The sequence below is a fragment of the Humulus lupulus genome, chromosome 4 (genome assembly GCF_963169125.1).
Source record: "Humulus lupulus chromosome 4, drHumLupu1.1, whole genome shotgun sequence".
Classification (NCBI taxonomy): domain Eukaryota; kingdom Viridiplantae; phylum Streptophyta; class Magnoliopsida; order Rosales; family Cannabaceae; genus Humulus; species Humulus lupulus.
In genome coordinates this window covers 9,408,858-9,434,116 of record NC_084796.1, presented here as the reverse complement: position 1 = coordinate 9,434,116, position 25,259 = coordinate 9,408,858, and the positions used below count along the sequence as shown (strand labels likewise).

Here is a 25,259-nt window from a genome sequence, read left to right as displayed (position 1 = left end):
GGCCAAATTACCATACTACCCCTGTAAACAAATGTGGACTCACAAGCATGCATTTAACATCATATGATAATATAATTCTCATAAACATGCATAAACACATTTAATGGCGTAATTAAACAGTTATGGCCCTCCCGGCCTACTAATCCAGCCATTAACCATAATAGGGAATCCGGGGCATTACAGTAAGTAACTTTCTAAGTTTTGTTTCTATGTATAATATTCAATTACATTATGTATTAATTGTCTTGTTTCTAAACTGTAGGATGCCTTGCAGCAAGAAGTCGAGACACAATCCCAATCCCAATCTCAATCTCAATATGAATTTGAAGCAGGAAGTGCCACTGTCAATGAGACACAAGTCATCTCAAAGGTACTTGGTCAACGTCGTGCCACAACTGAGGTATTGGACGGAAGTTGAAGGGCACTAGTACATTTTCCTCAAGCGCCACCGGATCCTCTTCACAATTAGAGCAATCACCGTTTCCGTCCACCACAGATGGCGCACCAGCAATACCACCTGAGGCTTTCCAGTCCATGATTCAACACTTCAGTCAAGCCTTTATGACCCAGAACAACAACTTCCAACAAATGCAACAATATTTGCAAACAACAAATTCGAACATCCAACCTCCACAATTTCAGCTTGTCAACTTGGACATAAACATGATACAGTCCATGATGGCAAGCTTTCAACCATAGCAGCCACAACCACCACAGCCACTACAACAGCAACCACCACAGCCACCAGAACAGCCCGACGATAATGACTTTGGAATTGATTTTGATGACATTTAGATTTATTAAATTATTAATATTTTGTGTTGTTTTTTTTTATTTTGGAGACAATACTACTTATGTTTTGTTATCTTACATTTTGGAGACTATGAATATTGTTGAATTGGTTTTATTATTTAATTAAAGAAGTTGGTTTTATTTATTTATTTATTTAATTAATAATTAATATTTTATTAAATACATTTTAATCAATATAATTAATTAAATATATTTTAAAAAAATTGTATACCAACAGCGACGACATGTCGTAGCCGTAGGGTGCACGCTGAACACGAATATCTGAGTTTTCATAACACTACAACGACGACATGTTGTCACTGTAGGTATATAAACCCACGCACTATTCCGCGATGACATGTCGTCACTGTAGATGGAGCGGTCGACGGACCTACAGCGACCACATGTCGTCGCTGTAGAAGTTTTTGAAATTCAAATTTTCAAATTTTGCACCACTAATAGCGACGACATGTCGTTGCAATATACCAGTCCAAACCGAAAAACGGATTTCCTATTGCGACCGACATGTCGTTGCTGTGGTAAAGCACTACTGCGACGACTCCGTTTTGTCGTCGCTGTAGATTTCTACTCATACGGACCTATAGTGACGCCGTTTTGGCAACGAATTGCCGTCGCAGTAGACCTACATCGACGACTTATTGCTTTACAGCGACGACAAAAGTCGTCGCTGTAGACTCTTTTTCTTGTAGTGGGGTCCATTTTTAATTATAAGGACATTTCGGTAATTTGGCTCGCTGAGGGCGTAATTGTGCATTTTCATGTATGTGGGTGAATTATGAATAATACCACATTATATGTGGATTTTTTTGAGCCATTCGACATGAGACGATCTTTGAATGCAAGTTATAGGTCTGGTCATAACGGGGTTAGTTTCGGGGCTCGGGGTGAGTCTCAGGGTAATTTGGTGATTAGAACATTGTTGGGAATTAAAGGGTAATGGGTTGTGATTTATTAGCATTTGTGAATATTGAAAATTGGAGGACGTTAATTATGATTAGTGGGATTAGATGGGAAATGACAATTTTACCCTTGGGGCTGTTAAGGAAAAAAGATATACCTTGGGGCATTTTGGTCTTTTGACCTAAAGGATATATATCACCTTAAGAAGCTTTAGGCAGCAGAAAAACAGAGCACCTCCTCTTCCTTCAACCATTCATCATTTCCTCTTCCTTCTCTTTGAATTTTGAAGATCAAGTTTGAGGATTCTAGTGTGGGAATCAAGGCTTGAGGGTTTAAGCTTGTGTTCGACCATAGAGGAGGATTCAATTCGGGTTCAAGGTAAGGTTTTAGTTCAATTTCCTAGTTCTTTACTCTGTTTTTGGAGTTAGTTTTGAGTTATAACTTTTGATTTTAAAATTGAGTAATTGGTGTGGTTTTTGATGGTTTAACGCTTGGGTTTTGTTGGTTATATGTTGAACAAGTTGTGGTAATAGTTGGGAACTTTGATTTGTGATGTTGGAAGTGTTTTAGTGAGGTTTTGAATTGGGTTTGAGGAGGAAAAACATGGGTTTTAGGTGGGGTCGCGGCTCTATCTAGAGCGTCGCGGCCCAAGCTTGATGAAGAAGTTGGAGGGTGCAAGAAGGCCGTTAGGCCGCGGCATGGGAAAGGTAGGGTCGCAGCCCATGTTGGGGATTGAAGGTTGGGGCCTCTGTTTTGGGGAGGCGGGCCGCGGCATGGTGGATAAAGGGACGCGACCCTTAGTGGCATTTTTGGCCAGAAATGTGTTTTGATCATGGGAACTCAAACCTTAGGTCTCCGGATCGTTCCTACTATCCGGTTTAGTGGGATTTGTTGTCTCGGAAGCTAGGTCTTGGTCCGGGAACCTTTATTATTGATTTTATTGATGGAATCCCATTTTTGGTTATGACTAGGTGACCGCTAAGGGATCAAAGGATTGATCGTTCTCAAAGTTCGTTCAATTATTATTTCTTGCTCGAACTAAAGGTAAGAAAACTGCACCCCGTATGTGATACATGTGATGCACGAGAAACATGTGGTTAGGGCATGCCATGAATGTTGAATATGAGATTGATCAGAGCTTAGGTCTTTGTGTTTGTGCATGATCCTAATTATGCTAGCAATTATTAAGTAAGCATGCTAAATGCCCTACATTCGGATATTTGACATATGATATATGCCTGGTAGCATTGCTTACTTGTGCGTGACACTGACTTACTAGTCAGAATCGGCATTGGTATCAGAACTGACTGTGAAGCTGTGACTTACTAGTCAAGTTCAACAGTAGTGATGAGCACTAGTCATGTGTTATGGACCTAAGAGTCAGGAGCGGCATAAGCGTCATGAATGCAGAGCCGATAAAAGATTAGATCTAATCGACATCTGCATTGAATGACTCATCATGGGCATTAATGCCGGACCGACCTCAAGTTCGATGAAAACAAAAAGCGCTTGTCTAGTCTATAGGTTAGTTATTTAGAGCCAGAGTCGGAAAGAGTAAGGTGACCTACACGTCACATGGCTAGGAGGGTATGGGACCTTCGAGAGTGACTTACTACTCATCTGGCCGAGATCGACTTACTAGTCATCTGACCAAGATTGACTTGCTAGTCATCTGACTGAGATTGACTTACTAGTCATCTACCTCAGAGTGAGAGACTTACTAGTCATCTGCTCAGAGCGCAGGACTCCACAACATTTATTTGAACTTATTTGCATGTGTGATTAAGGCTATTATTGCTAGGCATGCACTTTATGATTTGATGACATGTTATTACTGTTCTTGAGTATATTGAGTTTTCTTGCTGGGCTTCGGCTCACGGATGCTGTGTGGTGCAGGTAAAGGCAAAAGAAAGCTGGACCATCCTTGAGTTGGAGAGATTAGGTAACGATGTTTACATATGCGATTGCTCGACCGCCATGGCCGAGGGTTGAAAGAGGAATTAGGGTTAAACCCTGTTTTGTCGCTTAAATCGGCTGGCTGTAAATATTTTCTTGTAATGAACCTTTAAATTATATTTTTGGGATCTCAATGTATAAAGTAAACGTTTTAGTGAAACGTTATATCTTAATCAAAAATTTTAAATCCTACAAATTGAAGGGGTCGAGGTCATCATCTACCCAACACTCTTACTTCAGTGAGTCTTAAGCTCCTCCTCAACGTTCATCAAAACATATAGAAAAATTGGAGAATAATCTACAGAAATTGATTGACCAAGTTAATTTCTTGTCTCGATTTTTTCCACCTTCATTCATCCACCAAACGTTCAGATGCCGCCTATGCCTGATAGCGGCAATATTTCTGGAGCTTCATCTTCTCAACCTCCAACTCCAGCCCATCCTTCCATGTACGGGGTAGCGCCGTCTCAACTTATGGTACCTCCATACATGTACGGAGCAACACCATCGCCTTATCCGTGGTCGATTCCACCGTCGTCGCAACCGCCGTATCCCTACATGTATGGAGCAGGATCGTCTACATTACCTCCCTAATATCCTTGGTCGATGTTGCTGCCGCAGCCACCACAGCCGCAACAAGAAGACAATATGGAGGACGATGTAGCTTATTTAGGAGACTAGGTTTATATTATTGTTAGTTATTGTTATATTATATGAACAATATGGATATTTGTTATCTTAATTAACTAATTTGAATATTTAATATAATATTTTCATTTTTAATATATTTGGTTTCAATTATTTAAATTTTAATTAATAATCTATATTTTAATTAATAATTTAAAATTTAATTAATTATTTTTTAATTATTAAAATAATTTTATTAATAAAAATATATCAGGGGGCGACTTCTTACTTATCAGAGGGGACACAGTGACCAAAAGTTATGCTACATGTTAAAAAATTTGGGGCGACATTAGGTGTATTTTATGAGGGGCGACAACGAGCTTTTATTAGTCGCCCCTAAAATTATTTTTTGTTGTAGTGAATTGACAACTAGCTTTTGACCTTTACCAGCGCATTATTGGAGTTTTTCACTGTATTGTTTCACGCTGTGACATATAAATATGTATATATACACACATAAATTCAAATTCTCTCCCCTCACAAATAAATAAATTGAAAATTCTTAACCTGTCTAGAATTAATTTATTACATTTACACATCTTCTCTTTGAACGAGCAAGCTCTAGAAAAGTAGAAATTACATTATACGGTCTTATATGTATATATAATGATCAAATATGCAAATTCCAAAGTATAGTCTAAACGGAATAAGTTGTGGAAATTATTATAATAAAATTGAGTTAAGATATATGGTCGAATATTATAATAAAGAAGCATATATAATTAAACAGAAAACCGTTATATATTTAATTATATTATTGTACGTATATATATTGCATATACTATATATACTACATTACGATTTCAATTTTCAATTAGCTTATTTGACTCTTTTCCCTCTTCCAAAACTGAAATTAATTTTATGATCATTTATTATAGTTGACAATTTATTTAATTTTAGTCATTCTTGACTTCACACTGCAAATTCAAAGCCCCAGCTAATTGTTTAAATTAATTGGACTTAGTGAAATTCAAATGATGATAATTATATATTATAAGGTATATAATCAAATTTAAATCTTTAAATTAATTAACAGCTAGGTACTCCTTGATCATGGCATATGAGATATATATATATATATTTATTTATATATATGCTCAAATTTTATAAATATATACGAAACTATCAGGCAAAAGCAAGAGAATCTACCTCGTCTTTGCTCAATTTTCATATATATTATGATTAATGGTTGAATAATACCACATAACTGAGCTTATATATATATATATATATGATGGTGCTGAGTTGATTTTCTAGAGTGCACCCAAAACTAACTACGAATACGACTCTTTGAATAATTATATTAAAATTCAATTAAATCAAAGAATGAGATATGATATGATTCAATCCAAATATATTTGACCAGAGTTATGAACAAATTACATTAATCCCAGCTCAGAATAAAAAAAAATTAACGAAAAGTGGTTTGCTCAAGATATGTATAAAGTCTCTAGCTAAGAGAGTTGAGAGTTGATGGTGTTATATATATACATAATCATATATATTAATTAGTGGGGTGGGGAATGAAGATTAGTGATGGAGCACTAATTAACAGTAGTTATCTCTTAGAATTAAATAATAATAATATATATTATTACGATCTATAAATATATACTACTTGGCATGGTGATAATTAATTAATTGCCCATGTCGATGTCTTTACTAGTTCCATAAAATCAAAATCGAATACAACGTTGACATTAATTTATATAAATTTATATATATAATATATTTACCGTATATTTATAATATATATATATATATATGTGCATGTTAATAAAAAGAATATTTTCATGTAGCTGACTTCAAAGTGTTGAATTCAAGTGTGAATATGTCTCTAAAATAGCGAGTTATTATATAAATATAAATATATATATATATATATATATGTAATGATGTAGAGACCAGTTTACTAATATGAACTGAATTGAACTGAACAAATAAAATATATATTAGCGTATAAATGTACACAATTAATGCTGGAATAATAATCTAACACACATATATTAGGACGAGTCAAGTCAATACATATGCCGTTTATAATATATATATATATATATAGATTAATATACAAGTCAATTTGTTAATTGTTTGTATATAATTATATATAGTAGAAATTATTTGTCAAAAAAAAAATTATAAGAAATAAAAAAATTATTGAAATGTTAAATATATGCGACTATATAGTTAATTACTCGGTACATGGTACCAGGGTTCTATCACTTGTCGCCATGTTCAATATCATGATATAATGTGTGTGTATATATATATATATATATAGAATGACTGCAATGTATTTATTTTTTAACAATATTAGTATATTTTTTTTTATTTTCAGTACCTGGATTGATATAATCTCAACAAAAATTATATGACGGTGTATATTGTAGCTATTTAGAACATCCTACAAATTTTCAAGAAATTTTGAATAAATTATGATACCGAAAATATGGTTTAAACTGTCTGTTGCCCCTATACCTGTTTTTTGTGTGCGTGTGTAAAATTTGATAGTTTGAACTATATTTTTGGCTTCGTAAACTATTCATAATTCTTAAAAATTTGTGGAATATTCTAAATAATTACAATGTATATTGTCATATAAAAAAAATTAGGTTATATCTATCCAAGTGTCGAAAACAAAAGAAATGATACATCGATGTTGTCAAAAAAATGAATACGTTGTAGTTGCTTCTATATATATATTTGTAATATAATCCCATATTATATATATGATATAGAAGATGTTTGTTTGGGGTAACGACCAATGAGTTTCGAAAGCCAAAGGCATGACCAATGAGTTTGGGGTAATGCACTGCTATAAATTGTAATTAATTAATATATAGTTCAATTAATTAGAATCTTCATTAAATAATCAAACATGATCAGCTAGTAGTATCCGAGGAAAAACCCTAGCTAGGCTTCCACATTTATCTAAGTAAAAACATGTGAGTTTAGATACGATTCACATGCATATCTATAATATATTATATAGTTATATATGTATATATAGATATTATATATATATATATTGAGTAGTTTCTCATTAACTTACTCACAAACTGCTAGAAGATCTTCCACAACCTACATATATATTATTTTAAACTAATTTCTCCCATATTTAATAATAAGGAAGTGTTACTGTCATAGCCGCCCAAATCTTTAAAATTTTCACACATAATATAATGAAAAACCAATAATATCTAATCTCACCATATATGCTGCCATGTTATTTGGCCACCCTCTAAATCATGATTTAGATTGAATTTTATATAGACTAGTTTATATGTAATTAAGATTCCACTTTTATTATATATATATATTTTTTCTATAAATAATTAAAAAAAATTAAAATATGATATTTTTGAGATATTTTACAATAATAATTATTTAAAAATAATAAAATTATACGCTTTATAACTTAAATAAAATTTAATTAAACTTAAATTCACTTATTAGAATAATATCATAATAAACATATAATATAATTTACTGTGAATTAGTAACAAATTATTTAAAAAAAAAACTAGTAAGAAACTTTAATTTAAAATCTACGTATAATATTTAATATTACATTAAACATATAATATATAATTTCTTATTGTCACTCCCAAATTCAAAAATTAGAACTAACATAAAATTAAACAAAAATAAATAAATTATTTAATTAAAATATGATATTTATTTCAAAATTTATATGATATTAATATAAATTTAATAAAAATAATTAATAAATTCTATAAATAAAACTAAACAAACGTGTATATTGCATATTATTTGTATCTGGTATATATATATATATGGTTTGGGAACAAATCTCATTATCTACTTTGATTTTAATATTATTTACTTTAATTTAAGTCTAATATACTTTGAGCTCATTTTTATGTACTTAATGTTAGATTGAGTGACACCCAATTCAAGCTAAAGCACAAAACCAAAAATTAAATAATGAAATTTGTCTCAATTAGTACAAAATTCATTATATACAGGTTTGTCTACCTAGGTAGGCTAAGCCTGTCCCAGTTTAAAAATCCCAAGTTTTGAAACATATCACTACATCTAACTTCATCAAGTATCCATATATATATGCACTTATGATTATAAAGCTAGACTTTGAATGTGAAACATTTTAATAAAGATTTTATTATACTTGGGAAGAAAGCAACTAAAAGAAAAACAAAACCATCAAAAAAAGAAGAAGTTACAAATAAGAATTTTATGTCACTCTGATGACTTAATTACTTAAACAGCAGCTCCAACAGGAACAGCACCCTTGAGCCTGGAAGATCCATATAGAGTTTCCTCAAACCTGATAATCTCATTTTTGGATCCAAAAGCAACTTGAGTTCTATCATCAAGATTATTAATCACTTTGTCTAGCACAGATTGATGCCCATCACTACTGTAACCTCCAGCCTTTTCAACCAAAAACCCTAGTGGTGCTACCTCAAACAAAAGCCTTAGCTTGGCCTTGGCTGATGGGGATATCACATTTGTGAAAATACCCTTCTCCTTCACAATAATCTAAACATAACATCACATGAAATTTTTTTGTCAATATATAACAAATTTGAATGTGTATGTATATATATGACATATCAATTATATAAATTGATGAAGGGTTCTCACCTGGTTAACATCTGGAACCATTCCTCCAGTGTATCTCAATGTGTACTTCTCTTTCAAATAGTAATCAATTAGCTGTGAAGTGTGGGAAATAATGGAGAAGTTAATACAATGCATGTATAGAAAATTAATCATTCGTGAGAATGAGAAAGATTATTACTGTGTTGTATTCAGGGTTATCAAATGTAGCTCTCAAGTTTCCAGGGGAGAAAAGTTTTCCTTCACTGATCTCTGTTGTGTCCTTCACATGCTGCCATTTTCCTGTTTACAAAGAGAGAAAATTAGGCCCTTTGGATCTTCATATTTTGAGCTTCTGATAATGTACTTTGTTTACAAATCATTTCCCATTTAATGAAAAACCCAATTATGTAGGGGAGATCAATATGAAATTGGGAATATTATCCTGTGTTTTCACTTAATACTGTTTTTAATTCTCTGTTATCAATAATACTTGTGTATAGTAACATGTTTGATTAGAATCGAATTTGATCAAATATATTTTCAATGCTCTTAGGGAGGAGATTGTCATCTCAGCTTATCTTTTCTGCGTGAATATAAACGAATGAGACATGAATATTCAAAATATATTTGATCAAATTTGAGCCTAAAATACTATTTTTTTTTACTTTTGTACGTTTAAATAGCATATTTTTATATAGTAATATGTTCTGTATTGATTTTTATTAAAATATTATATATTTATATGTAAATACAAGTTAATATCAAACATAATACTATGTAAAAATATGTTATGAAACACAGTTCATTATAATACAAGACGACATAATATGGTGCATCAAACGCACCCATACTAAATAATTGTTATCGATATTATATGGTTAATACTGGTGTTAAATCAAAAAGAGAGAGTTAGCTATATGTATTGATGATTATGCAGCACAGTTACCTTCATCCAAAAGCAGGAACTCATGTGTTCCAGGAATATCTTTAACAGCAAGAACATAAGTAGTTCGAGGGCCATAGATCCCCATGGCTGCAGCAACTTGATCTCTTCCTGTGACACCAGTCAGCTTATCACCTGGCCACACTCCAAATATTGTCCCCACTGTGAAATTTGTGTCCACAATACTAGACCCATCAAGTGGATCAAAAGCCACACTGAATCCTCCTGTTGATCATGTTTCGAATTCGGTTATTGGATTGGAAGACAAGAACATCCAATTCATGAATTTTTTTCTTATGAAATGTTAAGAATTTCTGACCTTCAACTGGGCCTCCCATGTCTTGGAGTTCAGGAACTTCTTCAGAACAAGCATACTTGCAGAAGTGTGAGTATTGTAAGGCCTATAAAGTACAGCCAATGATTAGGAACCAAAGAGTTAGTATTGGACAAACTTGTTAAGCTCATTAATTGAAACTTCTTTATTTTGGTTGCTTTTTTCTTCTATTGCCTCTGATTTATTAGCCATACAACCACTTGTAAATGCCTTGATATACACAGAAGGATTCAAAGTCACTCATGGATGATGATAACATCTCTTAATATAACTATGCTGGATATTCAATAAAGAGTTGTGACAAAAAAATTTGGAGTAAAGAAACTCTGCATAACTAATAGACTATATCACTATATGCTTACATATTTGTGACTAAATGCATGTAAGTGTAATGTAAATGACTTGTTTCTCTCTTGCCCTGTCTCATTCATCATTTTCTTAATAGAAAATTTTACTTTTAATACAGTTATATACAAATGTCTCATTTGGTGAAAAGGGTATGGAAAAATTGGATTAGATAATGAAAATAAGAGAAATTATGAGAAAGAATGAATGGATTATTTATCAACAAATATTAAGTTGATACAAATTATAAATTTGACTTATCAATGATATAATATGAAGATTGAGATAATACATGATAAAATTATTCTCGCAATAAATGAGTTTAATTTTTTATTATGATATCTAGTTACATAGTTATATTACATCATAAAAATCATCCCATCCAATCCAATCCAATCCGATCCAATTTTATCTTACTTTCCAAACATGGACTTATTATACTTTACATCAAGAGAAATCTATATTGATTGGTGTTGTTCTAGTAAGCATAAGACAGAGTTACCAAGATTAGTTCAGAATTTTGGAGATTGAGTAAGTGAAAACTAACCTCAAAAAGAAGCTTGTCAGCAAGCATATCCACAGCAAGTTGCTCATCCCCAAAGGAGTTGACACAAGCAGTTCCACCACAAGAGGCTGTCCTTACTTTAAAGGCAATGGTCCTTAGTGCCTCTCCCATAGACATCAGCAATGCTCTCAGTCCCTTATCTGGGGTTGCTTTATTCAAAAACTCTTCCTACAAACACATTTTCTATTGATCAGTACTACTTTCTTTTTTTAAACCAAAATCCAAAACTCTTGAATGTTCTTACCAAGCTATCACCAATTTCGCATTTGGTTACTGCTGAAGAGTTCTTCAATTTTACAACCTTGAGCGACGATTTTGGTGCCACGCGCAAGGATTCCCCAAACAACGAGCTTGATTTTAGAACCTGTCATGAATTCAGTATCGTTTTTCATTATCTTCACACCTCTTAAGTAACCATTGTATAGTACAAGCAGCACCCTAAACTCATGTAGCTCCATTCATGAGTACAAGAAACTTCTTTCATTTTAAACAAAAGGGACATATTTATATAGTGATGATCAAATAGAAGATATATTTATACATGATATGAAAGCCTTAATAGTAAAACTTAAAACTTGTGCACAGATTGACTAGTGTGCCATAATTTTTTGCATGGTTAGACCCTAAGCCAATCTTAAACTTCAAACCAAAGATATCATGCATTTTATAAAGCATTAACATAAACTTCATAAAAAGAAAAAAATGCCCACCAAAGTATATAAATATATATATGTATATTTTTATAGTTAGTAAGATTATGTATAAGGCTATTAATTATGAGTACCTTGGAGTTGAAAGATGGGGAAATGGATGAAGGAGACACTAGAGTCATAGAATGCTGAGATGAAATACTTGGAAGGAAAGCTCCACGAGCACAACATGCGACACCAGTCTCCATATTCAAATTATCTTAAAACTTGTTTTTTGATTTTAAGACTTACCAAACTAAAGCAAAGAACACAAATCTTTGCTTTGCTTTAGTTTTGTTTTCGTGACTGTTATTGCTTTGGGCATGGGAACTTGGAAGGAGAGTGTAGTATTAGATAAGTGTTTGGACACGTGGCACTTGCTGAGCAGATAGGCCCAAGCCGTAGCATTGGCTGAGAAGTAATTACCTTCACTCGTATATGTGTGGCTATGCTCTAGTCTTTCGAGAGCCCAAAGAAAAGATAATGATAGAGGCCGAGGCCCCCAATGATAAGCTATGCTGATGAAATAATTCTCATTTATTACTTTATGTGATGAAATTCAGTTGAGAAAACCAACTGTTTTAGTTAGTTAAAACTTTAAAATGCTTTTATCGGAATGTGTATTTGTATACGTATTTGGCTAAGGTATTTATATTGGTATGTGTGTTGCATTATACTCCAATCAGTGGCTTTTGCTATGCAAAAAGCAAAATATTGTGTTTTAAAGTCTAAAAATCAATGATAGTTAAATAGTAAAAGCTTAAAAGTGACCAACTAGAGTCCCAAGTCAATTCACTTTTCTATTCTTCTTTGCTTAACTATATATCTTCCAACTACTTGAATTTGATGCTTGTTTCAAAGAATCAACTCAATCAACAATTCAGTATCTTTCCCCGAATCATTTTCTCTTTGATTTTTCAGTTTCTTTTTCAACCTTCGACGACAACAAATGTTACACAGAAAACTATGGAACAACTATGGAACAGAGAATGAAAAATAATATGATTGGCATAATTAAATATTACTCAAGTTTCTCAAAATTTTCAATACCAAAAAAAATCAGTTAACGGGTGATTAAGTCAACTTGGCATTGGTTTTCTTGGATTTGGTGCTTTTAGCTTTTCCCTTTTGTTGCTTATACTCTTCATATAGCTTCAATGAATGTTTTGCACGATCCAACTCACCCCTCAATCTTAGGTTCTCCTTGATGTCCCGAAGAAGCGTAAAATGTGCCGAGAGTTTGTTTCTCAACACGTCTTCATCAATGGCAGTTGTATCGAGAGAAGATTCGACCTTTTTCTTCTTACCATTGGATATGGTGAAATTGGTTGGCGGGTTGAGTGACTCCTGCTCAAGAGACAAGTCGTTGAAAGCTTGTACTGGGGAAACATTGGAGAAAAAGAACTGGTCGTGAGTAACGTTCATGTTTGAAATGCCCGAAGCCATAGTCGAGACAGCAGGATGATAATGCTTCACAAGAAGATTCAGTTCCCAAAGAACTGAAGCAAGTGCACCACTTAAGTTGGGGTCTGAAGCATATGGATGGTATTTCTGTGCACAAATGTGTTAAAGCAAACGGCATTAGACTTGGTTGTTTAACACCAAACTCCATTAAACATACACCCAAGTCAGAATCGAAGTTGTTGATTATTAACTCATGCAAAAACCATATACACTTAGAAACCTAGCTATCTATGCGTAATTGTATAACAAAAGATTACCGCGATGGAACCAGAAACGGAGCCACCTCCAGCGTCATTTTCCAACAAATTTCGACACTTGATATTCTTCTGAAGAAGATGCTTCAAAGTGACCAAAGCTGCAAAAGTTCCCAAAGGACATAGTATAACTTATAACTTTACAAGGAATACAAATCGTATATTCAAAAACAAAATAAGGAATTTCAATATAAGAAGCCCCTACCAGCCATTGACTCAGCAGAACCAAAACATAATGAGAAAGTGGCCAGACGTTTTACAAATGCAGCTGCCTTTTGCATGTCATGTTGTCTATCTTCACACAGCATTATCTTCAAAGCTTCAGCTAAGACTTCTCCCTGATCTCTGTTAAAGAAACACAAACTCTAAACAGATTAAATAGCAGAAATACAGACCTGACTTGACACCTTAAGCACAAGAAAATTGGAACATACAAAACACAAAGGCACTTGACTTGCCCACAAACAAATATGTCAAGGTAACAAAAATATATACTCATACGAGAGTGTCGTCAAGCATAAGAAAAGAGACGGCATTCAGGACCTTACAAAAGAAACAAATAAAGAAATTATAATCTCAAGCACACAATCTTTAGCACTGACCTTCCAGGCCTGTACTCAAGGATTATATTATATAGCTGGACAAAGAAGTCCTGCAGATCAACATTCAAGGCATCAAGGTTGCTCTTCATCACTTTAAAAGCAACAATGCAGCATTGGAGGCGCTCAGATACTGTCAAACTTTTTGCAGAGGTTTTTTCAGAACTATTAAAACCAGATGCAAGCCTTCTTAGATGATTTATGAGATCACTCATGAAATCTAAGTCTATTAGATGCGAAAATTTCCCTAAACCTCTCAAACAGGGAGCAAGCAGAGGGTGGGAACCAACAGATGGTGATGCATCTGCTTCAGAACTAAGATACAAAATGAGAAAGAAAAAAATTAGTTAAAAATCTGAAGGGAGAGTTATAAAATAGCATTCAACCAACCAGACAATCAATAGCATACAAAATACTAAAACATAGATCCATCTAGGTTTCAAAAGTCATTCTCAAAGTGTCAACTTTCCATGATTCAGATTTCAGATTTCTGTCTTATGTTCTTGCAAACTCATAGATAACAGTCCAATCCAGCTCTTGTGAATCACAAAAACAAGAAAATAATCTCAAAACTAACCAAATATGTGAAAAATAAAATATAACAAGGTTTCCTGAACAATCACTAGTGCCCCTGCACAAGCACCCGCACTCTTCTCACCCATATGTGTGTGTGTGTTTTAGTAAAACATGTGACTAAATGGTTTTGATCATCAAGCACGCTTTTACTTTCCAGGAAGAAAAACTGCATGGAAATTGCTGCTCCCCAATCCCCATTATCTCGGACTATATTTATCATACTATATATCTTTAACAACAAAAATTAGACAACTTGATACACTTGAAAGCACAGGAATAGTTCAAGTAAAAACCATTCGTGAGAGGCAATGTAGTAGTTACATATATGTACATGTGACAGTTTCCAACCTAATTAATCACCCATCTGTAAATTTATAAAGACAAATAGACAATAATATATTTTCTTCTTGTAGCATCTTTTAATTCAATGTAAATGGGAGTCTTGAACCTAACATCACAAAGCTTGGTCTGCTTTGTGTATCTTTACTAAACAATCCCTACACGAGATTGCATGTTCAGGTCAATAGAATTATAAGAAGCAAAATTATAGTGAACCTGGCAATTGTTGCCACTGTATGCTTCAAGATACGAAAATATGTTGCAAACACAGCAGAAAGTGTCTCCGTCTGCATCCTTCTCCGCTCTGTTATATCAGGGGTATAAGCTACAGACTTGTAATCAGCTTCCACCTAGTACAGCATCACAGTGTTAATCAGCTTCCATCAATAGAACAAATTAAGAGCAATAAAGCTGTAAAAATTAAGGATGATTCTTGTATCTTTTCAAAAAAAAAAATGTAAAAATTAACAAATAACATAAATATAAAAATACCTCCTCTCTTATCTTCGTCATGCTCTCACGCTTACTTCTCTTTTTGTCATTCTCTGGCAACTGACTTGCCTCATCAAAATTCTTTCTCTTCCTACCTCTCTTAGGTTTGACTCTATTCTTCGGATCTTCTTTGTGAGACCTCCCAAGATCTTCATAAAATGACAAAGATAAGAAAACCTGAGAAAACAATGCAAACATTGTTCAGGTGAAGTGTAGAAATTCAAAACGATCATATAACTTGCTATATATACATGAAAAATGTAGATTATTGGCAGACAGAAACTATAGACAGCGTGTTTGGAACCACCTAGATATAATTTTTATCCAAATTCAAGTTCATTGTATCGCCCACACCCACACATTAATGTGAAAATATAAGCTAAAGAGGGCATCAAACCTCAATGGTATCAGGATGCAATTGACAATTATAAGCTTTCACATGATCTGCAATCAATCGAACAGCCTCCCCTGTGAGTTCGCCACCATGTTTACCCTCATTTGTAAAAAGCGACTTTATCGTTGAACAACAAAGTCTCCTGTTGACAAGAAATAGACATGTAAACCAAGCATTTCCATTGAAAAATACATAAACTAGATGAGTCATTGCAGCTATATTACAAGAAAAAATGTAAAAAAACCAGATAAGCCAAAACCAAATTAGAATTGCCTCAGAGGGAAAGCTCTTAAAGACTTCAACTCCCTAAGCAGATTCATTTAGATACTTGTTTCATAGTCTTAACAGCAAGTTAAACACAGAATCCAAGAAAACACTGTACTAAGATATACAAACTTCAGCATATTGTTCAATTTTAAAGCATAAGCATGGGCAACCAACTCGAAACTATGTTCCTAACCCTTAAAAGGAAACTTTGCAAATCTTAAAAAGTACAAGGAAGAAAGAATATAGAAACAGCAAAACCTTACGACGTCATCTTGGGAGCTTATGTTTCTGACAACAACACCTAACAAGCTCTCGCGGAAGTTAAAATGGGGTGCGGCATCAAGCAAAGAGCAGAGACATCGAATGGCCACATGTTGGAAAGAGGATTGATTAACAAGTGCTGATAGTTTCTGCAGGTATGCCTGTTAAAACATGCGTGAAAAACAAAAATTAGCCACAATTAACTGAACTTAAAAGTTTTTCCTGCCTAACAACTGCAGCAATAGTATTGAGTTTGAGAAACCAAATATCAGAACAAGTTGACAGTAGATTCCAATTCTGATTCAAATTGGAAAAACCAACCTTGTATGAAGATAAAAGTGTTGACTCATAATGCCGCATCTTTTTGACATCCTTCGAGACTTTCATCTGGAGCTCCTTCTCAGTAGGAAGCCTGATCCGGTAGCTGCCACCCAAATGGAAAATGTGAAAATCTAAACTGAATACAAACACCAGACACCTTGCATACAATGAAATTATTCATACCCAGGGATGATATCTTTAAAAATTGCCAACAAAGATAATAGTCCAAGTTTGACGATTGACTGGTTATCGTCTTTACAGAGTTGTAAGAACTCATTTAGAGATTTGATATTTGACTCTGGATCAGAAAGCAGTGCAGTTCCCAGCTCAGCAATCTTACGCTTCTTATTTTCAAATGCTTCTTCAGCTGTGATATCTTCTTTCACCTCAGCCTAAAAGAAAAGTGGGGGGGGGGGGGGATTATGGGACACACAAAACCAGAGTCCAAGATTATAAGTTATCTACGTAGTATTAAGATGCAGTTTAAATAGAATAGAATCACTACATGAAAAGTGTGATACAATTTATGTTGTATTTGATACAGTTTCAAACAATACAAGTATACACAAAAAATGCACAAGGTAGTTCAAATACATGTGACAAATTCACAATATATATTATGAAATACTTAAAGTATCTCAAGTATATTCCTTATATATTTTATGACTAAGGTTCACATTTGTTACTTAATAATCCAAACAATTACCAGTAAAAAAATGACAAAAACTTCAGTCATAAGGAAAACAAAGTAAAATAAGAAACTTCAAAATGAGAATGACAATACCAAAACAGCTGCTTGTGGGGTTTGCTCCACTTCAGGTGTGACCACTTCCTTCCCTTGTTTCTTTGCCTCTTTCTTACCCTTCTTAAGCTTTGCCCTCCTCTCCGCCTTTGTCAACTTAAAAACACCTGTACCTTCTTTATCATCTTCTTTCTCTTCTTCTTCTTCATCAATATTGTTCTCGGATTGCTTTGAAGTCTTTGGAGCTGTACCAGACAGTGTGAACAAAAGGCATCATACTTACAGCTTCAAAAACTAAAGGAAAGACATCAATGTAAGATCGAGAAAAACTAAAAACCTGTTCGGTAGACAAGTTTCCCATCTAAAGTTTTTACTGGAAGAGCATCTACACGATCCACTTCAAGCTTGTCAACTTCTTGCTCTTTCTGCAATTGCTTCTTCTTTAATCGTCTCTCATATATGGCCTCTAAAGCATCCTCTTTCACATCGGCAACACGGGTAACATGCCTTTTTTACGCAAATACACAGTTGATCAGATTCATTATTATCAAAACCTCTGCTTGTTTTAATGAATAACATTACAAGCAAACAGTGGGAAAAAAACCCACAAAAGCAACACAGAAGTTGATCAGATTCATTATGAAGCAGGCCATTATCTTCTTCAATATGAAATTCAACATATATTTAACTATAGAATCGACTAATTTTAATTTTTAAGATAGCTCGAATCAGTTTCAATGAAAATAAGATTTAAACATACACACACAAAAACAACAAAACTCAGGACATGTCCTTATGCATTATGGTATTCAAAAAAGCAATTTTTAATACCAGAGGCAATACACAATTTCGCACACTAAAAAATCAATATTTCTAGTATATTTAGGCTGAGAATTTGATATAGAAATTAGTTGAAATGACACCTAAGAGATTAAATATATCAAAATCAATATTCTATAGAGAATTTAAGGTAGAAAATACAGATATGAAAAAGGAATTAAAAAAAAACGAACTTGGTGATAGATTGGGTGTCCAAGCGTGAGACCAAGTCAGCATAATCTTTATTGCTGTGGACGAACTGGACGTCCTCGTCGGAGACTTCAATTTCATCATCAGCAATCTCCGGTGGAAGGTCAGGCGGAAGAATTATCTTATGCTTCCCACCCTTCTTCGTCCTCATCCTCACACACACTGGCTAGGGTTTTGGGTTTTGGGTTTTGGTCCTCAGTTGTATGGACTCTACTACTACCTCTACTCTACAAGGTTTTAGCGATAATTTCACTCGACAAGTCCCTTACTAACTATTATCCGTTGGATTGAAGAATCCAACGGCTGAGATCAAAGAATGATATAGATATTATTATTTCATGGGACCTAATTAACTTTATAAACGACATCAATTATGTTAAAGACAACCTCTATTGCTCTATTATTTTTAACAATAATAACATTTTCATTAAAATAAATATATTTTAGATTATAAAATTATTTATCATATAAAAAAATTCTCTTCAACTTCATTATTAGCTATCTAATAGAATGTAGACATTATTAGGTTTTCAATATATTATCACTAGGGTTTTCACGTCTCATGTTCTAATGTTATTTAAGAATTTAAAGGACTCGAGTGGAAATAGACATGTCTCATGTTTTCTTAGTAGCTATCCAAGAAGTACACCAAAAATTAGAGTCTCAAATTAAGAAAGGCATGCCCACAAAGAAGATAATATTTTAGAGTATTGTTGTTTATTCTGAGAACGAGAAGTAACACAATCTGACATGACACTTAAATGGGAGGTGCCACATCAGATCAAGATAGTTGATTAAGCGGGCTATTCCACATTTCTCAATATTTTAATTTTATTGCAGCTAGTGAGAATTAATTCCTAGAAAATGTTTTATATGCCAATTGAATTTCCACCCGAGTTAATTTGACAGCTTTTTTTTTCTTCAAAATATCCAATTGTAATGGGCTAGTTGGCACGTGATTGTGCTCGTCGTCGGGACGTATAGCACAGCTCTTAATTCCTAGATGATCAAAAAAATAATAATTTGGTTTTCAAAATATGTTGGTTGATGATCCATACTCTTATTTATTTCTAAGGGCTTGGGTCACCCATGTGTCTCATTTGAATAATTTTAAGAGGTGTATATCATGTTTAGCACTAAATTAATACAAAATGTAGATATGTATATAAATTTAAAATAATAATTAAATGATTTTTTCTAATAATTTTATTATATTTTGTAACCTATACATAAAGTTTAGCAGAAAATAAAAAAATGATATTGAATGGACAATTATAATAAATTAAATTTGTACTTTTATGGGTAATTTGCAATAAAAAAGTATTACTAACTCCCTGATTTTTTTTTCCATATTTAGTTCACTAATTTTTCAATTTTAACATTTAAACAAATATTTTCTAAATATTTTACATTCATGAATCTGTATTCTATGTTCCACATAAATGCCATTTTCCAATAAACTAAGATTATTTGCACTATGTTTAATAAATACATAATAAATTGCAATAATCCAAATAGAAAATATACAAATAATTAACAATTTTCTGAAGAAAAAAAAATCCCCAGCCTACAGAAAATACAAGTCTTTTTTTTTTTTTTTTGATAACTAGTCTTGATTATTTTTGTGGAGGAGTTTTGAGAAAGGATTTGGTTTTGGTGATAACCTTAACAGGCTTAGGAGTAAACCTAATCAAGTTATAGGCCCAAACACCACTTATGGCCCCAAGAGTTGGTGATATGAGATAAATCCATATTCCTTTAAAATGGCCCCATACAATTGCTGGGCCTAAGCTTCTTGCTGGGTTCATAGATGCTCCAGAAATGGGCCTGCATTGGAGAAGCCCAACCCCATTAATTAGGCTATGATTGAACTATTTATTATTATTTTTAATATTTAAATAAATTATTGAGTAAAAAAAAACTAATTAAAATTCAGTACCCTGCTACCAACACGTTTAATAGAACAGTAGCACCGATGGCAATCCCAGCAAGTTGACCAATCTGCATAAATAAAAATCCTGAAATATATTGAAATGATAAAAAAAAAAACAAAATCACTTGTAAAATATAAATATAGCTCTTGAAGAAAAGTAAATAATTAATCATACATGTTCCCACTCAAATAATAGTTATTAAAAATAGCACCAAAGTAGATATTCTTCTAGATTTTACATTCCAAAATCACTCCATCTTGCTAGGGTATAAAAATTAGACAAAAATTAAAAAAATATATAGACAATATTCTCCATCTTGATAAATGTAAACTCTACGGTAAATTTTGTTTTGTTATTTTTTATTTCAAGTTTAAAACACCATTATCCAAATTTTATGATTATGTCTTTGCACGCACAGATACAATTGAACACTAAGAGCACTCGCAGCAGAAACTATAAACTATCAAAATCTATAAAATATAAAGAATATGTGGTAAAAAAGTGCTCCGACAACTTCTCTATCATCTATATCTTTTACAGGAAGGTACTGTAACTCTTCTACATTTATAGAATACTGGAAATGCATCAAAACATATTTTAATAATTTCTTTCTTTTTTCTTTTTCCATTGTAAATATTAAAAAAAATGTGAGGTCATTGTTGAATATTAGAGAAAATAGTTGAAATGAATAAAATATAATATTTAAATAATATAGAGAAATGAATAGAGAAATTGGTGTATGGTATTTTGTAAAAAATTGATGTAAAATAGAAAAAGTTGGGTTTTAGAGATATATTTTAAAGAATAGAGAAGAGAAGCTACCGTGAGTGCTTTAAAGCAATTGAGTTAGATTTGCCAAACAAATATATACTAAATAAATAAATTAAAACAAGTAATCAAGATTAAATTTATAAGAAAATGCAATATGATAATAGTAGTTAACCCCAACAAAAATTAATCACAAGTTAAATGTAAGTAAAAGGATTTTACTAAAGTTAAAAGTGTACAAACCGCTCTATCATCAGTGGCAACACCAGAAACAGCAAACAAAAGGTAAAAAGTGATAATAAACTCAATCACAAAGGACTGCATGTTGGAGCCTGCCGGCATTGTCCCAAGAAAGTGGTCTTCTTTCCCAGTAAACATCAGCCTAAGGGTGCCACTTGCTAGGGTTGATCCCAAAACTTGAGCAACTATATAAGCTGGTACCTACATATAATATCACATACAACATCATGGGTTTTTATGTTGAGGGTAAGAGTTGTCTCATTTGGATCACTTTCAAAAACAAATTACAACAAAAAAACAAAACTATTTTTCGACGATTCTTAATTGCAGTTGAAAATTGCATTGATTTTGATTGTTTGAATGGTGGGATAAAGCACGCCGTGGGAGTCTAGGTTTTGCGAGCTAGCCCAGAAAAGAGATGAGCCCGCTTGAACCAAATTCAAAGAATGGTTGTCGTCCATACCCACTTTTTCTCATTCGTAGAACCCTAGAGAGAATTTTTTCGATGATCACTCATTTAGATGGGAACTAATTTTTTTTTAGATCGAATTCACTTTCTTAAGAATCTATCTTGGCAGTTTATACAGAATTACCGAAAACACTTTTTTCGATGATTATAAGGAAAATATGGAAGTATTTTCTTTTTCTTTTTTAATATATTTCTTTAAAAACCTATCTTGGCATGTTTTTTTTTCCTTAAAAAGTGTATTATAAGCACATTTACTTGTAGTGGAAATTAGTTCTATTCATACCAAAATGAAAAAATTTAACCCTCAAAATAAAATTTAATACACAACAATATAAATAAATGAGAATGTTACATTTGTAAATGAAAACCAATTAAAACAAAAACAAAAAAAAACTGGATTTAATCAAACTTATTATGGTTACTTTGGTTACCATGCATATATTTTTGGTAATGAACATTGGCTATAGTTAGTCATGCTAGTTACTCAATCCCAATAAAATAATACTAAATTTAGATTTCGCTTAAAAATATCAATGATTAAAATTAATTACGCATCATTATATATAAAACATAATATTATTCATACTAAGTATGAGATGATAACCTGTCTTAATGGAAATCTGCTCGCGGAGGCAAAAGCAATAGTAACGGCGGGGTTAAAATGGGCGCCGGAGATGTGACCAACGGTGTAGATGAGGACCATGACAACTAGTCCCCAAGTTATACAAATGCCTGGAAATGTTACCACTTTGTCGAAGTTCAAATTCACAGCCACTGAACCACACCCAGCAAAAATCAAGAAATATGTACCCAAAAACTCTGCAAGTAACTGCATATATGTACTTACAGCAATGTTAATAACTTTGTTCATATATACATGCATGATAGAACAATACTAGTGAAAAAAAAATGTTAATTCGAAGAAGAAAAATAAAACATGATTTTTAGCAGAAAATAAAAACAACCATCTTTCTAAAATATGTATATAGTGATTTAAAGAAGATATATACACAAAAATTTGTTTAATTTATTTATATATATATATATACGTACAAATAAAAAGCCATCGAAAACATGTACAAAAAGATTTAAAAAAACAAACAAAAGAAGCAGATATATAAAACAAGAAAATACTTATGTCAAATTAATATAAGAAAACTAAAAGAAATTTTTTTTTTAAAAGAAAACTTTGCAAAAATAGGGATGGGATATGGTGGAAGTCTCTGATTCAAAATCTTGAAATTTTATTTTTGGTTTATTATGAGCACCACAATGTGATAATAATAATAATAATAATTTAAAAAAAAAACTTGCACTTGATATTGTACAATATATAGAATTTTTTTTTTACAACAATGATTTATTAAGACTTTATGAACATGAAGCAAGCTAAGCATTTCTTTCTGAAGTAGTGACATGGTCATGGTGAAGATCAAAACACAGACAAGTAGAAGAATTATTGATATTTCAATTATATATAATCTCATATAAAACCAATGGGGAGTCAAACAAATATGTTATGGGGCCACTATATATCAAATAATATATATTATTTTTTTCAAAAGAAAATATTATATAAAAATAAATAAAAAAGATTATTGGAGTTTGAGGACCCATGGCCACCCTTAGCTCCATCAGTATATGAAACTATTGTACTTTCAAGAAAATATCCCTATATGAGAATGAGAAAATTTTACCTTCTGAGCAAAAGCTATGTAAACACACATGTTTGAATTATCTGGAATATTGGTATTATCATTATAAGTATCATCATCACCATCCTTCAGACTCAAAATATGGTCTCCAGTTTCATTAATCTCACTATCTCCCATAATCACCTATCTATTTCACTGCATTAACATTAATAATAAAAAAAATGAATGAAGATTATAGATCCATGGTGACAGAGAGAAAGAAAGCTATGTATATATATATATACTTATATAATCAAGAAAATTTTAATTGCATTACAATGTTGATTTACAGATTCATTCAAAGATCTAATCCTTTATTGAACATGTATAGGATGTTTTATCCTATTTTAAAGCTATTTTTGTTATAATTTTTCTCATTCTATCTATTCTCAGTCCTGACTCCCAAGATTTATCCAATTATTAGAATTTAATCCTTGATATTATTGCTGTTTTGATTCTATATTAAGGGATTCTTAATATATAACTAATAAAGATTATGCTTTCCTTACCTATAATAGTCAATACAAATATCTATAGAGCCTGGCATACTCACATATTGTTTATAAAAAAAATTCTCTTGTTAATAATAGTAATAGAACTTTCTTTAGCTCTTTCCTTTAAAAAAAATTAAAATCTATTACAAATTTTAGTTTTAGAAAATTGACAGCTTTCAAACCCCAAGAGGTAGCTCAAGTGGTAAGGGCGAACTTGAGGATCTTACCCATCCCAGGTTAGATTCCCCACGAGTGTGTAAGTACCTCTTGGGGCCACTGGGGCAATCTCAAGGTTGAATACCGGTTAAATATGCCGGTTGCAAGTACCAGGGTCTCGAGGGATTAGTGGGGATGGGGCCCCTGATACCCTCGGTTATCAAAAAAAAAAATTATAAAAAAAACTAATTTGAGAAAAAGTCACTACTAAATATATTTTGATAAGGACAATCTAGTCTAAGAGAATTTTATTTTATTTTGCAATAATTATTTTTTTAGTTTAAAAAATAATAGCAATGTTTTATATGTCTTATAAAACATAGTTAGTATTTTTTAAATAATTTTCATACATTGTCTATGATGAATTTCCTGACAAAAAAAAATATGATGAATTTTGATACAATGTCTTAAATATATGATGAATCTTCAACACAAATTAACATTGAAAGTAGATAATTTTTAATCTCATTTTGCAAATGATATTCTTATCATAATAAATAAGTCAGTATAAATCTATGTTACATAGAACATTAATGAGGATTTTGAGGGAAATAAAAATTAAAAATAAATAAAATTTTAATATCTAAATCAAAAACCATTTAATTTCAAAAAATAAAATAAATATAAAATATGATATTTAGCATAATAAGTCTGAGCATTTAGGTTTCCTTACATCAAATATAATTTTAGAAAAAGTTCATTTTTAGTCTATGTGGGAAAGGTTGTATTTTTCTACTCTAGTTTTTTTTTATAATGGTAAGAAGTAATCTAATAAGACATTTATTTATAATAATAATAATAATAATAAGTTTCGCAGCATGTGCGTGTAAAAATTTATTTAAGCTCTTATTTTGTGCAAAAATCATCAAATCTAATTAGGACTGACC

The 25,259-nt window shown here is 32.2% G+C and overlaps 3 protein-coding genes across 3 annotated transcripts; all 3 read right to left on the bottom strand.

Annotated features, from left to right (window-relative positions):
* Positions 1 to 8,476: 8,476 nt before the first annotated feature.
* Positions 8,477 to 12,144, bottom strand: LOC133829925 (sedoheptulose-1,7-bisphosphatase, chloroplastic). The gene is made up of 8 exons (XM_062259766.1): positions 11,915 to 12,144; positions 11,375 to 11,494; positions 11,113 to 11,298; positions 10,206 to 10,287; positions 9,890 to 10,111; positions 9,143 to 9,243; positions 8,986 to 9,057; positions 8,477 to 8,880 (listed from the first exon to the last, which is right to left on the bottom strand). Exons 1-8 carry the CDS (start codon positions 12,026 to 12,028, stop codon positions 8,599 to 8,601), a joined length of 1,179 nt encoding a protein of 392 aa, XP_062115750.1. The 5' UTR covers positions 12,029 to 12,144; the 3' UTR covers positions 8,477 to 8,598.
* Positions 12,145 to 12,809: 665 nt separating this feature from the next.
* Positions 12,810 to 18,775, bottom strand: LOC133829924 (nucleolar complex-associated protein 3). Its single transcript, XM_062259765.1, has 13 exons — positions 18,542 to 18,775; positions 17,866 to 18,035; positions 17,571 to 17,773; positions 16,970 to 17,178; positions 16,787 to 16,889; positions 16,463 to 16,626; positions 15,941 to 16,079; positions 15,544 to 15,720; positions 15,268 to 15,401; positions 14,140 to 14,451; positions 13,743 to 13,882; positions 13,541 to 13,638; positions 12,810 to 13,370 (listed from the first exon to the last, which is right to left on the bottom strand). Exons 1-13 carry the CDS (start codon positions 18,706 to 18,708, stop codon positions 12,894 to 12,896), a joined length of 2,493 nt encoding a protein of 830 aa, XP_062115749.1. The 5' UTR covers positions 18,709 to 18,775; the 3' UTR covers positions 12,810 to 12,893.
* A 1,394-nt stretch (positions 18,776 to 20,169) lies between these two features.
* On the bottom strand, positions 20,170 to 23,800 carry LOC133831868 (aquaporin NIP1-2-like). The gene is made up of 6 exons (XM_062262275.1): positions 23,746 to 23,800; positions 23,666 to 23,706; positions 22,573 to 22,797; positions 21,503 to 21,700; positions 20,497 to 20,558; positions 20,170 to 20,384 (listed from the first exon to the last, which is right to left on the bottom strand). The coding sequence occupies exons 1-6, from the start codon at positions 23,798 to 23,800 to the stop codon at positions 20,174 to 20,176; spliced, it is 792 nt and encodes a 263-aa protein (XP_062118259.1). The 3' UTR covers positions 20,170 to 20,173.
* Between the last annotated feature and the right edge of the window lie 1,459 nt (positions 23,801 to 25,259).